The 15453-nt window shown below is 47.5% G+C and overlaps 1 protein-coding gene and 1 pseudogene across 2 annotated transcripts; one reads left to right on the forward strand and one right to left on the reverse strand.

Moving 5' to 3' along the window:
- Positions 1-6229: 6229 nt before the first annotated feature.
- Positions 6230-6631, forward strand: EV420DRAFT_1653313 (uncharacterized protein; the record flags this gene model as incomplete). The annotated part of the gene is made up of 3 exons (XM_060478731.1): positions 6230-6304; positions 6360-6466; positions 6523-6631. The coding sequence occupies 3 exons, from the start codon at positions 6230-6232 to the stop codon at positions 6629-6631; spliced, it is 291 nt and encodes a 96-aa protein (XP_060321937.1).
- Positions 6632-8769: 2138 nt separating this feature from the next.
- Positions 8770-8852, reverse strand: EV420DRAFT_t320 (annotated as a pseudogene). Its single transcript has one exon. The product of its transcript is annotated as a tRNA-OTHER (tRNA).
- Between the last annotated feature and the right edge of the window lie 6601 nt (positions 8853-15453).

A 15453-nucleotide genomic window follows, 5' to 3' on the forward strand; every position in this document is an offset into this window, starting at 1 on the left:
CTGCCCTTGCATTTGACCTCGAAAATCTCAGTACTAGGACATCGCGGCAACAGAACAATGGTTCAATTTGTAATACCCCAAGCTTGAGAAAATCTCGATGACTTACTAACTGTGCTCAAGTCATACAGAGGACCGCATCACGCACAGGGCCGGTCCTATAGTATCAGCCACACCCTACTTCTCTAGGTTTCATCCATGGGCCATGGCAAACGTGTTGGGTGATTGGGCCGGCGGCGGGTATAAGCCGTCCTGGTGTGCTGTTGCGAAGGTCGGCCGCTAACATCAAAGAATGTAGACTGTAAACTGACATGTAGGAACCCTAGGCACCTGAAGGTGAAGTTCCTGCCCGACGGTGTGACCGGTGACTTGGTGTGAAACGAATGTCCACTCCTTGAGAATTCAAAGATAGCGGAAAGTCTCCCATGCGTTCAACGGTCGAGGGGTACCAGTGAATTGCCAAGGCAAGAAAAACGTATCCCAGTTTTCATAGAGCTCTACTTGCTATCTCGATCGACACAAGCGCCCAATTCGTGTTCGAACCACGAGACATCCATATCGAAATATGTGAGAGTAACAAATCCGTACCCTCCCTGATCTCTGATTTGAACATCGAAACTCCCTCAGGTTCCCGAATTGACCAACATAGACACGATCAGCACGGTGCGGTTGGTTCTTGCAACTAGTCTTCTTCTTACCCCTGGCTCTATTCATACCCCAATGTACGAACGCATCTCTCGTAACCCCAGGACATACACTTATGTTAGTCTAGAGCTGTCAGACGCTCGTATCAGATTCAATTACCTTGCCGCGATGTCGGACGAGTGAGACATTTTATGGGCCATCGAGAGGTATAAAGAGGGATGGATGGTCGACTCTCTCTATCAGCGGTTCTATCCAACAGCAAGGCCATATCGGGATGGTGATGTCTACTGCTCTTCTCCTCGTCTCCGCCTTATTCTCTGGGGCGTACGCCGCCATCGGTCCCGTCGCCAATATGCAGATCGTCAACGCAAATATTGCGCCTGACGGTTTCACCAGAAGGTACGCGCCGCTCTCACCCCACCCTTTCGCTCTCGCTAACCCCATTTCAGCGCCGTCCTGGCTGGCGGGACCTTCCCTGGCCCGCTTGTCAAAGGAAACAAGGTATACATTCTCCCCGTACCAAGTCATTCTGATCTCATTCCTTGCTTTTTTTTTTCTTCTAGGGCGACCGATTCAGACTCAACGTCATTGATAGATTGACAGACAATACGATGTTGAGAAGCACTAGTATCGTAAGTGATATCTTCCTCCCTGATGTGCTGTCTGGGTTTCTCTGACGACCGTAATAATAGCATTGGCATGGTCTATTTCAGAAAGGATCTTCCTGGGCTGATGGGTTAGTATATAACAGACATGTAACATATCGTATCTCACCGCTCTCACGACCACAGGCCTAGTTTCGTCAACCAGTGCCCCATCGCTGCCGTGAGGGAAAAATCTCCATTGCCGCTCTTTATACACTGATCGTGTCGCAGAACCACTCCTTCCTATACGACTTCACGGTCCCCGATCAAGCGGGGACATTTTGGTATCATTCTCATCTCTGTATGTCTCTCCCTTTCGTTTTCGCATCTCATAATTGTAACGCAATAATTTCAGCTACGCAATATTGCGACGGTCTACGTGGACCCATGGTCGTTTACGACCCCAATGATCCTCACCGATCTCGTTATGATGTTGATACCGGTTTGAGATTTCTCCCTTCTGATCTGTCACATTTTCATACTGACACGCCTTCCAGAGGCAACAGTGATCACGCTCGCAGATTGGTGAATACTTCTTTCCGACTCTCGAACAACAGTCTCTCATGATGAAACACACTAGGTACCACACTCCGGCCCTCGCAGCCGGGCCAGTACCCGTCTTTGATGCTACCCTGATCAACGGTACGTCAGAACAAATTTATCATTCCAACCCTAAATTCCTAATTTCAAAATAGGTAAAGGACGTTATGCAGGCGGCGTAAGTACCTCTTATCTCCTTCTCCCATGCTCCTCCTTCCTAAGCATCAAACGCAGCCCGCCTCGGACCTCTTCCAACTAAACGTAGTCCGCGGACTCCGATACCGCCTCCGCCTCGTAGCCACTTCCTGCGACCCCAACTGGGTATTCTCCATCGACTCGCACAACCTCACCGTCATCGAGGCCGATGGCGTGAACACCCAGCCGCTCGTCGTCGACTCCGTCCAGATCTTCGCCGGGCAGCGGTACTCCCTCATCCTCAATGCGAACCAAAGGATCAGCAATTACTGGATGCGCGCAAGCCCCAACCTTGGGACGCAGGGATTCGAGAGTGGAATCAACTCGGGTGTGGTGCATTATGTTGGGGCGCCGTCCGGGGTGGACCCAACGAGTAATCAGACGACGAGCGTCATACCGCTCCTCGAGACGAACCTCCATCCGCTTGAGAACCCTGGTGCGCCGGGGTTGCCGCAGGCTGGCGGGGCGGACATCTCGTTGAACCTAGCTCTTGCGTTCGATATCAATAACTTTGAATTCACGGTCAACGGTGCATCTTTCATCCCGCCTACCGCTCCAGTGCTTTTGCAGATCTTGAGCGGAGCTAATACTGCGCAGAACTTGCTTCCTGCTGGGAGCGTGTATACTCTCCCGCCGAATAAAGTCATTGAGATAAGCGCTCCGGCGTTGGCGGTTGGCGGTCCCGTAAGTATTCGAATTGTTATCTCATTATGCACTCTCATTCTGACCTTTCGTCTCCAGCATCCCTTCCATCTTCATGGTGTAAGATAATTCTCCACTGTTTTGCGAACTTGGTAATGAATCCCATTTTCTAGCATACCTTTGACGTCGTACGAAGCGCAGGAAGCACTGAATACAACTACGTGAACCCGGTCAGTCCTGGCTACTCATCCCTTCCTTCATGGGGGATAGATAACTAATTGTTCTCTCCAGGTTCGAAGAGACGTAGTCTCCACCGGTTCTGGCACTGACAACGTTACTATCCGCTTCACAACCGACAACGCCGGTCCTTGGTTCCTGCACTGGTAAATCAATATCTTACTTCTCACTGAAAGATACACGAATGCTAACCATGCTGTATCAGCCATATCGACTGGCATTTAGAGATGTGAGTTCTCATCTACTCTTCCATTCTTTCCAGAGCTGACTTCTTCCCTCTCCTTAGCGGTCTCGCGGTCGTTTTCGCCGAGGACGTCGACACGATTCAGACGCAAGACATGCCGAGTATGATTTCTCCTTTACCTCATCCCGTTAGAGATACTGAGAAGGAATTCTTTAGCGGCTTGGGACCAACTCTGTCCGATTTACGGGAACCTCACCTCCGATCAGCTGTGAATATAACTTATACTTAAGTGACCCGACTATTCTTATTTTTTCTCCTTCTGGACATCAAGTTGATTATTTATCATCCATATTGGCGGGTTTATTCTCTATATATACCACTTTATACCAGATGCACGTGTTTCTATTTATGACATTATGTATCTTTTTATGAGGAGGAAACGCGCATCTTCTGGAGGGTTTTTGAGTATCAGGAGTAAGGAACGACAGATGCTAGCCTCGCTCCTAACCCTATTTGACGAGCTTGGTGTTCCACATGAAGAAGAAAAGCAATCGGCGAGTGTCGGCAAAAGGGATAGCTCACGGGTCGCCTCGACCCTTGCGGAAAGACTTCAACAAAGTCATGTAATGACGCTATACATTTGCCGACGTGCGAATCGAACACGTCTTAGCCACTCCAGCCAACTGGGAGTTTCTACCGGTAGATAGGTTTCCTATAACCCTCGGCCCTGTATAAAGTCGTAGATTACCGCCAATGGAAGTTCAGTGCGCAACCTGAGATCCGTCATGGTAGATTCATCGCGCCATAGGAGCAATTGAGATTCCAAGATATTGTAATGGCCATTGCTGCCAGTCATCTGTCAAGACAGGGATCGAACCTATCTCGACAACGCTAATACTTACACTGAGGGAGGCGACCAGTAAGGTTTAACTGTGTCTGCTTTGCTTAAATTTTCTGCCTCACCGTGCGGACAATACTTAAATGTGTATGTCACTTTGGAGAAGTACTCAGATACACAGCCCCAGGTTCTGTAGCGAGTCGTGAATGAGACGAGTTTTAAAAGCACTGAGCACCGAGCACCAGGTTGGCAGCATTAAGTCGAGACTCAAGTATCGTAGCGCACGAAACCTAGGTTTCGACACATTTGACTTTACTACCGGTAGTTACCAGTAACTTACCTCTCCCCCCTCGCCCGACAGTTTGAACTTCAAACATTTAAACAAAATTGACAAAATGAACTGCAACAGCGGATACCGGCCAACGTGGAGATCGAACCCAAGACCGTCGCGTTAATAGCACCTAAAGACCTAGTATTAGTACGACTCTCTGACCAACCGAACTATTCGGCCCTAAAGATTTTTGCTTTATTACATCTTTGTTTCCCTCTGAGCCACCCATCCTTGCGACTACCCAAAGTATGCTCTACAAACGGCAAAGCACTGTTCGCATGCACAGGAGAGGGATGGTCCTTGGTTTTGTCTACTCTTTCCCACCCCAAGATCTAGGTACTTGGTGGATCGAGTCAGCTGAGCTTAATAATATCTTGAGCGCGATTTACCATGGACTTGAAGTCTCTTTCTCTTGCGCACTTAGGGCTATAGGTGGTCTGACCGCTACAAAGATGTGGAAACATAACAAACCTGATGGGATGATCGCCTGTGAGGCCCCGCCATGAAAAACTGACTTATTGAGCCAGCGGCCGATTGTCATTTGATCAGCACACTCTCCGCAAAACGATAAAGCTGTCTAGACCTTTTTATCCAATTTCCTCATAGCGATACATCCAATGTGAGCTTTTTGCACTGGAGTGTCGCTCGAGTTGAAGCCTAACTACTTTCAATCTCACATATCTACTCGAGTACTTTCTGCGCTGTCTATTTTATCGTTTATCATGTCTCTCGTCTTTGGGGGCATTATCATGCCGAACTTGGACAACATTTCTACTTGTCAGACTTGATGCCTGGGGAAGGAAATGGTCCGTCTTTCTGGGAATGCGACACGATATCAAGAAGCGGCATGTCAGATGCCAGGTGTAACCCTACAAGCTTTACTGATGCGATTAACAAAACTCAAAGTCGTAGTCAAAAGGATCTAGACATAATACCGGTGACATCACTGACATGGTCAATGTGGGGATCGAACCCGAACTATAATATCTAAATTATTTGGCTTCATGGGCTCAGTATCAACTCACACTTCCAAAATAATAACGCACTGAACTGATGCGAGCTCAACTTGAAGATGTTCAAGGTGTTGACGGAAGGTTGGATGCATTCACGTGACTTAGTTAAGCGCCATCGGCCCGAGATCGGATCCAGGGCTGACACCCTCCTTTCTTTCCCTTCAAGTTTGAGCTCGTCATCCAGGCTGGCACGTATCAGCTCTTTTCGATTCTACCACAGCTATGGACCAACGTATGTGACTAGAAGTTCGACGAGCGTCAAAGGACCTATTCTCTAGATGGATAGAAACTGACGACTCTGGGGACGCCGAGAGCCACAACCGTCGACGCGGACTGGGAGGATACTCCCGCCGTCGCCTCCTCTAAATCTTTTCTCCATTTTCTCGCCATGCGATTGCGATGTTCAGATCCAAATCTGGGAAACTCCTGGTTGCACTGCCCCAACAAGTGTAGCGCCGAAACTCTTGACCTCCGCCGTTATTGTCGTCTGGCACCGGGTTGCTCATGTCGTTGAATCGAATCGAATCTGCATTTGCTCCAGGGCTCCCGACTCGTGTCCTCTTTCTGATAGGTCCAAGCGATACGCCATCGTTTCTGCCGAGCAACAATTCAGTAACTCCCTCTTCCATCGATCGTATACGCATTCCTTCAATCGACGCATCACAAGCAACAGGCCTTGCGCAGTCTCTGCTAGTTGACTGAGTACTGAACGCCCAACGCGCTACATCCCTTGAAAGAAACACTTTCTCCATGTATTTGGCTCAGTTTGCCCAATGGCGGTGGTACACCTAGGTAGGCGCTTGCTACCTTGCAGTGAGCATCTTCGTAAAGCTCACCAACTGATCTAGGCGGCACATATCGGCACAGCACTACTACAAGTGGGAACTCATCGGATGGGGAAAACAGGAACGAGCAACGCGTCTCTTCGACCGACGTCATCATCTCACCTCCTCCTCGCCCGCCATGTCTATTCTTTTCGTGAACACGATATGGAGGGACAGGGAGAACATCGCGTTTCTCCGGCTAGCGCAGAAATGGGTAAGCATAAGCGCGTTTTGCGGTGCTCAATTTCACGAGGTTCATGCCTTTGAAGGTTACTTGGACTAAAGTTACTGGTCAGAGTCATTCCTTGATCTCGTCAGAATCTGCAGTCTCCTCGCGCCATCTGAAGGATCATAATCATGCTCTCTTGACTGTCAAGTATGTGCTGCGCTTTATATCGATAACTTGCAATTCATAACTTATCCTACCCTCAGCTCCCTCAGTTGCCAAGGACTTTATCTCACTCAAGGCACTCGTCATAATCTCGTACTGCCCACCCGTATTATGGCCTCTCCACTCCCTGACGCTCTCCAACAGTTGTGAGCCTCGCTTCTTTGCTGGGTATCTCTATGTTCTTGCCTCGCTCGGCTTTGGGGAAGGCGTGAGCGGCCGGCTGCCAAGAGGACTCCACTCTGGCAATGTCCAGTCGGGACGGTGGTGGATAACATGGTCGAGGAACGGAGGGACGATTGATGGTTCAGGATGAACCAGACAGTGAAGCGGTATCTGCCACAGGGTAAGGTCCCTGTTTTTTCCTACTCGTTTACGTAGACTGATATATGCGCCTAGTTCAAATAACACATTCTTCCCATTACGGTTTACTAGTACTTGTGAAAAAATAGATACATGCGCAAGATCAGGCGGATGGGACGCGATGCGCATGTCTTTTGACTGGCGAGGATGTCCTCTGTTCGTCTTTCTCCCGTATACGTCGACATTATCCTGATACCCTCGTTGGTAGCGTAGGTTACCAGATTCAGTTTCTACAGGCAGGCACGCTATTTTGTGTGAGTGACCTCGATGCAAATGAGAGTAATACTAATTAGTTTCGTCTAGGCAACCCCACGAACATGGAACACGGGTTTTCCCTATTCCAGTGGAACGAATCCGGAAGGAGATCCAAGTTCACCACTTCGAAGACTCATAAACAAGGAGGGCACTTACATCTGTTCGCATGATGCCACATGAAAGTGAGTGGGTAACGTGCGACAGGCCGAGCTGTCTCAGCTAGCTCGGTGCTTCTCAAGACTGAACTTCGAAGGCAGCTCTGCTTTTACAACTGACTGCAGACGGTAGAAAAATCAATTCAAGGCTTCTGCTTTGCTACATGTTGTATATAGCGCATTCTCGTACCAAGACGCTGATTGATAACCTCCGAGATCGAGATACAATGTTCCTCTCTGACTTTACTCACAGTGAGAAGACCGAACCTAGCTCTAACTCTAGCTGAATCAGCCGGCTGGCTTGATGTCCTTAAGTGGTGGAATAGTCGCCCAGAGAGCAGGCGTGTATAGATACGCCACAATCTCGGAGCTTCTGTGATCCTATGCATTCTGCATCGTCGATCTGCGGGATCGGTGAGATTTGTAGAGAAAGTACATGTTTACCATGCAGCAGGATAAATTTCCCAGACGATTCGGCATCGCAGTGAAAAGAAACATTGGAGATAAAAAGCTAGCGAACTGTTTCTATCCGAGCAGCCAACCAGGGGATGGAACCCAAGATTTAGTTTTGCGTTATGTTACATCCAGGTAAGTTGCCTGATGCGTTGTTGCTATTAGTATTTAACCTTAATCAGCGGTCACATCCCAGAAACGAAAAGAAATGGTGTGACCTTTGTCCCATGCAGAGAATTCGAATTGATCGCATATGAAGGATTTCATTGCTCACGTTTGAGCTCGTGTGTCCATCTACCACCAACATCACACAGTTCGACTTAATGCTACGGGAAGGGAACGATACATCCTCCTGGCCACATTTGAAAGCCAGCATCAAAAGGATTTACTACGTAGATATGGGAGTCGAACCCGGATTAGAACGCCCAACCCGCTGAGTTAGTTACCCAAGATTCAATTGGAAAAATGGTAGAGTTACCCTGGATGATCGTGCGAGTGTTCGGAGGAACCAGTTGAGCACATCGTATCCATCTCGACCTAAAGAAGCAAGCGCTATATGGGTGAAAAAAAAAAAGACTGAGAATTTACGAATGAGGAAATCATTACCCGCGTCGGGATCGAACCCATACTTCGACACCTATTGGAATCCAGACAAATGGTGGTGTGAAAATGCAGTAGTCTAGTACATTTATTTCCCGATGTGCTAAAAGAATCACTACGGACTTCCATATGGCTATTCACCAGTTACGGTACAAGTAGGATACTACCATTGAATATAATGGTTGTTGAATGTACCTTTTGAAAGTAAAAAAAAAAAATCACTACTCCCAACGATTTCGAAGTTGTGATATTACAGAAAGCGTGCCAACATGAGCACGGCCATTCTTAGCAATACACGATAAGCAATTGATTCGTCAGCGCTTTATGTACATGTCCACTTTCGAAATACAGCATACGTTTTCCTGTAGCAAGGAGGAACCTAGAACACCGGTGAACGGTGAATGGTGAAAATGGAACGTTAGCGAGAAACGTATATTTTAAAAAAAAGCAGTAACAACGATGATGGACATGTTCGTAGGGATCGAACCCAGAACGGACATCTTGCTAGGATATTAACGCAACGCTCTAACCAACTGAGCTAATCGCATATGTAAAGCCCGTTATTTTTATATCTTAGTCCAACCTCGATTCTGCCTCGGTTTCCCTCTGAACCACCCGCTCAGTCTTGAAACTAGCCAAAGCGAACTCTTACAGACGAGAGAACACATCTGTACGAGAAGTATAGTCCTTGGTTTTTCACTCCTTACTATCTCAAGAACTAATTACTTATTCTAAGCCGAGTGTCAATAATATCTCGAGTGCGATTTATCATGGGCTTGACTTACCCATTAAGATCCTTGTGAAATACGGTCATCGCAGGGTTAATCACAAAGATGCGGAAAGATAAACAAAACCTGGCGAGATGATCGCCTGTGAGGCGTTGAGGCCCGGCCTTGAAGAACTGACTTATCGAGCCAGCGGCCGACTGTCATTTGATCCGCACACATTCGCAAAACGATAAAGCGGTCTAGGACCCTTCATCCATTTCCTTTTCCAACGTGCGCCTTACGCACCGGAGGGTTTCTCGAGCTGCAGACCAAGTATTTTCTGGGATGTCTATCTATCTCGTCTTGACCGGTAATATCGCGAATGGGCAAACATTTCTACTTGTCAGACTTGATGCCTGGGAAGGGAAATGGACCTTCATTTTGGGAATGTGACTCTCCCTCAAGAAGCGGCATATCAAACTGCAGGTGTACGCCTTCGAGCTTTACCAATGCGATCAACAAAACTCAATGCCGAGTGAAAAGGATCTAGACACAAAACTATATTTCAGCGAGACAAGGCCAAGTTGGGAGTCGAACCCGCGTTATTACAGCTAGCCTACTTGACTTCATTGGCTTAGTATTAATTCATACTTTTTACTTTTTTTTTCCAAAATAATAACACTGAACTGATACGGGCTCGGTTTGCTCAAGGTGTTAGGGTTGAATGCGTTCACGTGGCACAGTTAAGCGCCGTCGGCCCGAGATCGGATCCGGGGCTGACACCCTCTCTTTCTCTCCTCCCACTGCGCTCGCCGTTTAGGCCGGCACATATCAATCCCTTTTGATCATGTGACAGTTATGGACTAACGCGAATAGGCGACAGATAGATGCCAGGGGAACTATATTCAAGATGGATAGAAACGGACGACTCTGAGGTCACAGAGAGCTGCCACCGTCGACGCGTACTCGGAGGATGCCCTTGCCACCGATTCAAACGTCTCTCCCAGATCCTTTCTTCCTTTCCCAACCATGCCGTCGCGGTATTCAGGTTCAAACCTTGGACATCCCTGACTGTGCATGATTCTGCCCCAACAAGTGTAGCGGTGGTATATCCAAAACCATTAATCCCTTGCCGTTGTTGTCTAGTACCGTGCTGCTCACATTGCATAGTCGACTCGAATCTGGCCTAGCTCGATGGCTCCCGCGCCCAACTCGTGTCCTCTTTTTGACAGTCTCAGGGGATACAACATCGTTCTGCCGAGCAGTAGCTACTAACTCCCTCTTCCATCGATCGCATACACATTCCCTATGTATAGAGGGAAAGACTGCTCATTTTCGGAATTCACTTGATGCATCGTCATTGCATGCGTAGATGCTTTGAAGTTGCGCTTCAACAAATGAGTTGGGAACGCAGATAACTCTCCTTTTTGCACAGCTTCAAGCCACACTTCCTCCACTGGTGCTTAATCCACCTGCTCGTGCACATGGTCGAGAAGTAACTATTTGGAGGATACGCGACATTCGGATTTAATTCACGAACAGCCGAGGAGGGACGGTGAAATAGCCTTCACCAAGAAGAGAAGATAGAATTCCTGCGTTTAAAATGGAAGAGGGACAGGCGACGGGTCCAAAAGTGGAGGCGGCGATAATTTGATTTCTCTTCATTTGAAGTTAACCAGTGTCCACGCTTTGCTCGAGGCTTTTGGGGAATTACTGAGCAATACGTGTTCATCAACACGAGTGGCTTTCCGCACGGCTTTCGCTCTCGCGTGATGGGGTCGTTCTGCTCAACGCAGACTTCACAAGCCTGAAAGAAACATTTGAACAATGATACGCACGATTTGTTAAGAAGTTCCGCCGTAGCCAGGGGAAGTACACCATAACAGCTAGTACGTCAGTGGTGCTATGGTACCGTGTGCGAGAAAGAAAAGCAATGTTCCTGTCCAAACTATCAGCTAAGGAGATAAAACGGTTAAACTGCGAGACAGCTCATCAAGAGGAGATTTGCACGGTGTTTGCGCATAATTCTCAATAAAGAATACGTTTGCTTCATGAGTTACTTTCCAGCCCAATATTTCACGTCGCCCGGCTTACAAGATTCGTATCCTCGGAGTAATTTTGATATGCAAACCGCCATTCCTAAGAGCGGAAAAACTGGCTTCGCATTGCTATGACAGACCGGTACTGTCATTATTCCATCGAATAACAAACCACGCACGAGAAGAGATCAATATCAGCACCAGGAACCCAGCGAGACGCTCATACCCATTAGCTTATGTCGAGAAAATCACCCTAGACGAAGTCTTCTACACTTGTTGAAAAGCAGTTGCCCGCTAAACGGCCGGACGTAGTTGAGCTTTAGCGTGCTCGAAATTAAAAGTTAAGCCTTCTTATCGATAATCCTAAGCTTCGAGAGAGATGTCGAAGAATGATATCCTCCGAGAGCCCGAAACAAGATGCACACGGTCCGGAGAAAGAAGACCCTTCTAGGATTGCGAGCCAGAGAAATACGACATTTCTGTGAAATCCTGGTCGAAGAACCGTAGTATCGATTATGACCCCGCGCAGAGATTTGCAAATTTGAGGTCTCCAGCTCCTCGTGGTGTTGGAAAGAGATCAACCGACATTTCGGAGACCGGCCCGGTGGTGGCTTCCTTTCTGACCACCACCATCACGCGCCATAACGCGATCTTCAAGGACGTTCTGTCTTCGATGCCTCGGTACTAGTCCCTGTAGAGCTCGAAAATGAAGGACAGTACCCCTCTGCGGCACTTGATCAGGACGAAACATCATTGGTCAGAGGTGAAAATTTCACTCTTTACTTCACTCAAAGGCTGACTGGCTCCAGATCTTTCCCTGTAGAGGTATTCGTTTCGTTGATCAACCGCGACGCTTATCGTACCGCACTATTATTCCAAGCGCGGTGTTTTCTCCGTTTTAACAATTTCCAGGCGGCATTTTCTCTGATTCCGCATAAGGATCTAGTACTATCGTTGAACCCGCAGGTTTCCCACTCGTTCGCCTCCTATGCTCAATAATCCAATTATGCTACTATCGTCATCGGCCCTCATGAGATTAAACAAGCAAGGTCCCATCGTTAAGTAACGGAAGTCTCAAACCTTTCACGCTATCAAGAAGCGAAACAATACGATTCTCTGGCTATAGAGGAGATATATTTGAAAGGATTAGTATGTTCGGATCATTTTCCCTTTCTGGTGTGGCTTTGATATTTCGAGTATTTCAGCGCAGAGCGCACAATGCAGCCTACGAGGCCACTGGAACAGCGACCCCTGTAATCAACGTCAACGGGAATAATTTGGTTCTTACCGTGAGCCAGCAGCGATCGCTCTTTGATACGGATTCATTCCGTGAACGCTTCCTGTCTGCAAGTTCACGCACTTTCCTATCAACAGGTTGCTTCCTACTCAACTCGGGACGAGACCGACGCGACTTTCATCTACTATCGCTCGCCTCTGCAACGCTGGTATGGTTCAATTTTCTCTCAGCGTATATCGATTGGGCACGGTGAATTCTGCGTTATCCACATGCGTGGATGCGTTGCCTTGTGTTATCGCTCCTGCGTTTGCGTTTGCGTTCGAACGCATGCGTTTCCTAAAAAGGCAGTTGCGTTAGTTGAAATGCGTTCGCGTTTGCGTGCGTGCCAGTGACATCCTTGCGTTTCATCTACAGACACGTCGCGGCGTGACACAGCCCAGTCCCTCATGCCGCGATGGGAGCCCGTCAACTCGAGATCTTGTTAGAATACGGATCGCTATTTTTAGATGTCGGAGCTTGCTTGAATATTCTCGCTCATTCTCCCCATATTCCCCGGACGCAGTGATAAAGTCATATATTCTAGTACATTCTATGTATTCTGGTAGTATAAAAGCCTTATAGGTTAGTAGAGCATCCCTAGTGCGATTGCCATGAACATTAGTTCAAGTTTCGGCCCACTTGTGAATCCCGAGTTCTTACACAGATCTTGCCTCAAAAATTTCATGGGTATCTTTGTAAGTCTCAATGATGTACTTGAAAGATGCAAATGGTACCGGAAAGCGTCGGGCTGAAGTTGATATGCCTACCGCATTGGATGACTCGGGGACAGCTGATACTAATGAAAATCATTGCCGACCTGCTAAGCGGAGCCGCAGACAATCAAAGAGCAGCGATTCTCGCTTGTAGACACCAGAATTCTGTACTGTTTCTTGTCGCAGGAGCGGTAGCCTCATAGGTAACGGAATGCCTCAATGGCACCATTACACCATTGTTATGAATATAGATTGGGAATTTAAGACGATTTTAAGGTATTTCATAGTAAAAGATATGCGAAATGAATCAATACGAAGCCACGGTAGGACGAAAAGCATGTTGTGCAAGTTCAACTCCAGTGAAACGCAAATGTGACGAGCATGTCACACTTGCGTTCAAACCTTGTAACGCATGCGTTTTTGTCTCTTGACATTCGTGTGCTGCCTCTGCGTTTGCGTTAATATTTAAACGCATGCGAGAATACTCCAAACGCATGTGTTACCATGCGAACGCATTCGTAAATCAAGTTAACGCATGCGTTAATGATTCAGACGCAACTATCACAAAGTTGATGTGTTGCATTCATAGGATGGGACTTGCGTTAGACCTGCAGTCAATTAATTGTGTATCCGGGGCACCCTGTATGGAACTTATTTGATGTATGTTGCACTTTAAACAACTGAATTACCTCTATTAAGTATATATAACATTGTTCTGACATACTATGCTCTTCCGAAATTTGAGATATATTCGAAGGCCTCAAGAACATTAAATCGCACTCGCATTCGTAGAAAACGGAACGCAAGCGACACTATATACACGCAATGATTGAAACGCAAATGAATGCACCCGAAACGCAAATGAACGCCAAAAAAACGCAAGCAAACGCAAGCACGCAGCACGCAAACGCAGAATTCTCCTCGCCCATATCGATTTAATGAGGATCGCAGTTCATAAACTCGAATACGACGTAGATTCATTATATTCGCTCAAATACTCCGGTCAAAAAGTGCACTACGTGAATTATGTCAAATTCGTTGACTTTTTTCCTTTCGACCGACTTTGAACCCACTCCCCGGACTTGGCTGGATTTTTTTTGTACGTAAATTCATTCAATTAATACAACTACGCCTTGCGTCGCTGCGGAGAGCGAAGGCTATGTCAAAACCAGTACATATCCTTTCCTTTCCAATGCTCGCATAGCTCAGATATCATGCCTAGATCAACGTAATATGTCAGCAGGCCGAACGTATGCCAACCCACCCCCAGGCTCGCAGTTTTTTAGATGTGTGGCGCAACGTTATATCGTCTGCTCACACTGGGCTCAATATCGACGTGTCATCAACTGTTAAGTGAGTAACTGGCTGCATTTCCCGCGCCGACCTACCGGTTTTCCTTTACCAGGACCATGAGTTCTTGATGCTCGCGATCACGGGGCTTCGATAAGTGAATTCGATTCTTCGTTGCCGTGTTTCGGTCGTTTTGATCAAAACATAAGCATTACTACGACCGATGGTACGTCTACACCCCATCACCTGTATCACCTTGTTTAAACTGCAACATAGATATCCTGTTACCATGAGCAAACCGTCTTACTCCTCCTTCAGTCTCCTACATATTTTGTACCACGGCTATATCTCTTCCGGGATCCCGTGATCAAGTATCTTCACCAGCCAGACATTCTTTGATCCACAATATCACGTACTGTGGGAGAAGCGCTGCTGTGTAAATTCAGTACTTGCCTATCTTTGTCTCGCCACTGCCATGAGTTCTATGCGAAGTCGTGTCGTTTCCCACGACATTGCTGCCGTGGATTTGTCGCCGGCTAAATTGTCTGCGTCTTCTTTGTGGCACCATGGCGTTCTTCACTCTATTTCCCCTTCTTCTCTTCAACAGCCTCGTTGCGGGAGAGCTGTTCAACCACACCATCGATGATACGCTCGGGGATGAGCTGACTGGGTTCCAAGTAGAATATAGTCCGGCTAGTCAACCTTCGAACGGGAGCGAACTCGTGTGGAAGAACGCCTCCCATTGCAGCGATTGCTCCGTCGTGCCGGACAACTCACTGGCGATGAACGGCACATGGACTGGGGTGACATACTATCCGTCTCTGAGAAATACGACTGCTCGGCTTACATTCCATGGTACGCTGCGTCGTTTTCGTTTTGAAGACATCCTTAGACTAACGTATCGTTTTCAGGCTCTGCGATCTACGTTTACCTGATCATTTCGAACTATCCAAAGAGCACAGGATTTGTGAGCGATGCGATATGTGATTTGCGTATGGACGGAGAAGTCGTAGGAAGCTATAGCCATGATTCTGACGGGACATACCAGTTTGAGTACGATGTTCTGGCGTATAGCAATGCATCTTTGAACGACGAAGATCACACGCTGCTCATAGAGACTACGG

This window comes from Desarmillaria tabescens (assembly GCF_030435595.1).
Source record: "Desarmillaria tabescens strain CCBAS 213 chromosome Unknown EV420scaffold_155, whole genome shotgun sequence".
Lineage (NCBI taxonomy): Eukaryota > Fungi > Basidiomycota > Agaricomycetes > Agaricales > Physalacriaceae > Desarmillaria > Desarmillaria tabescens.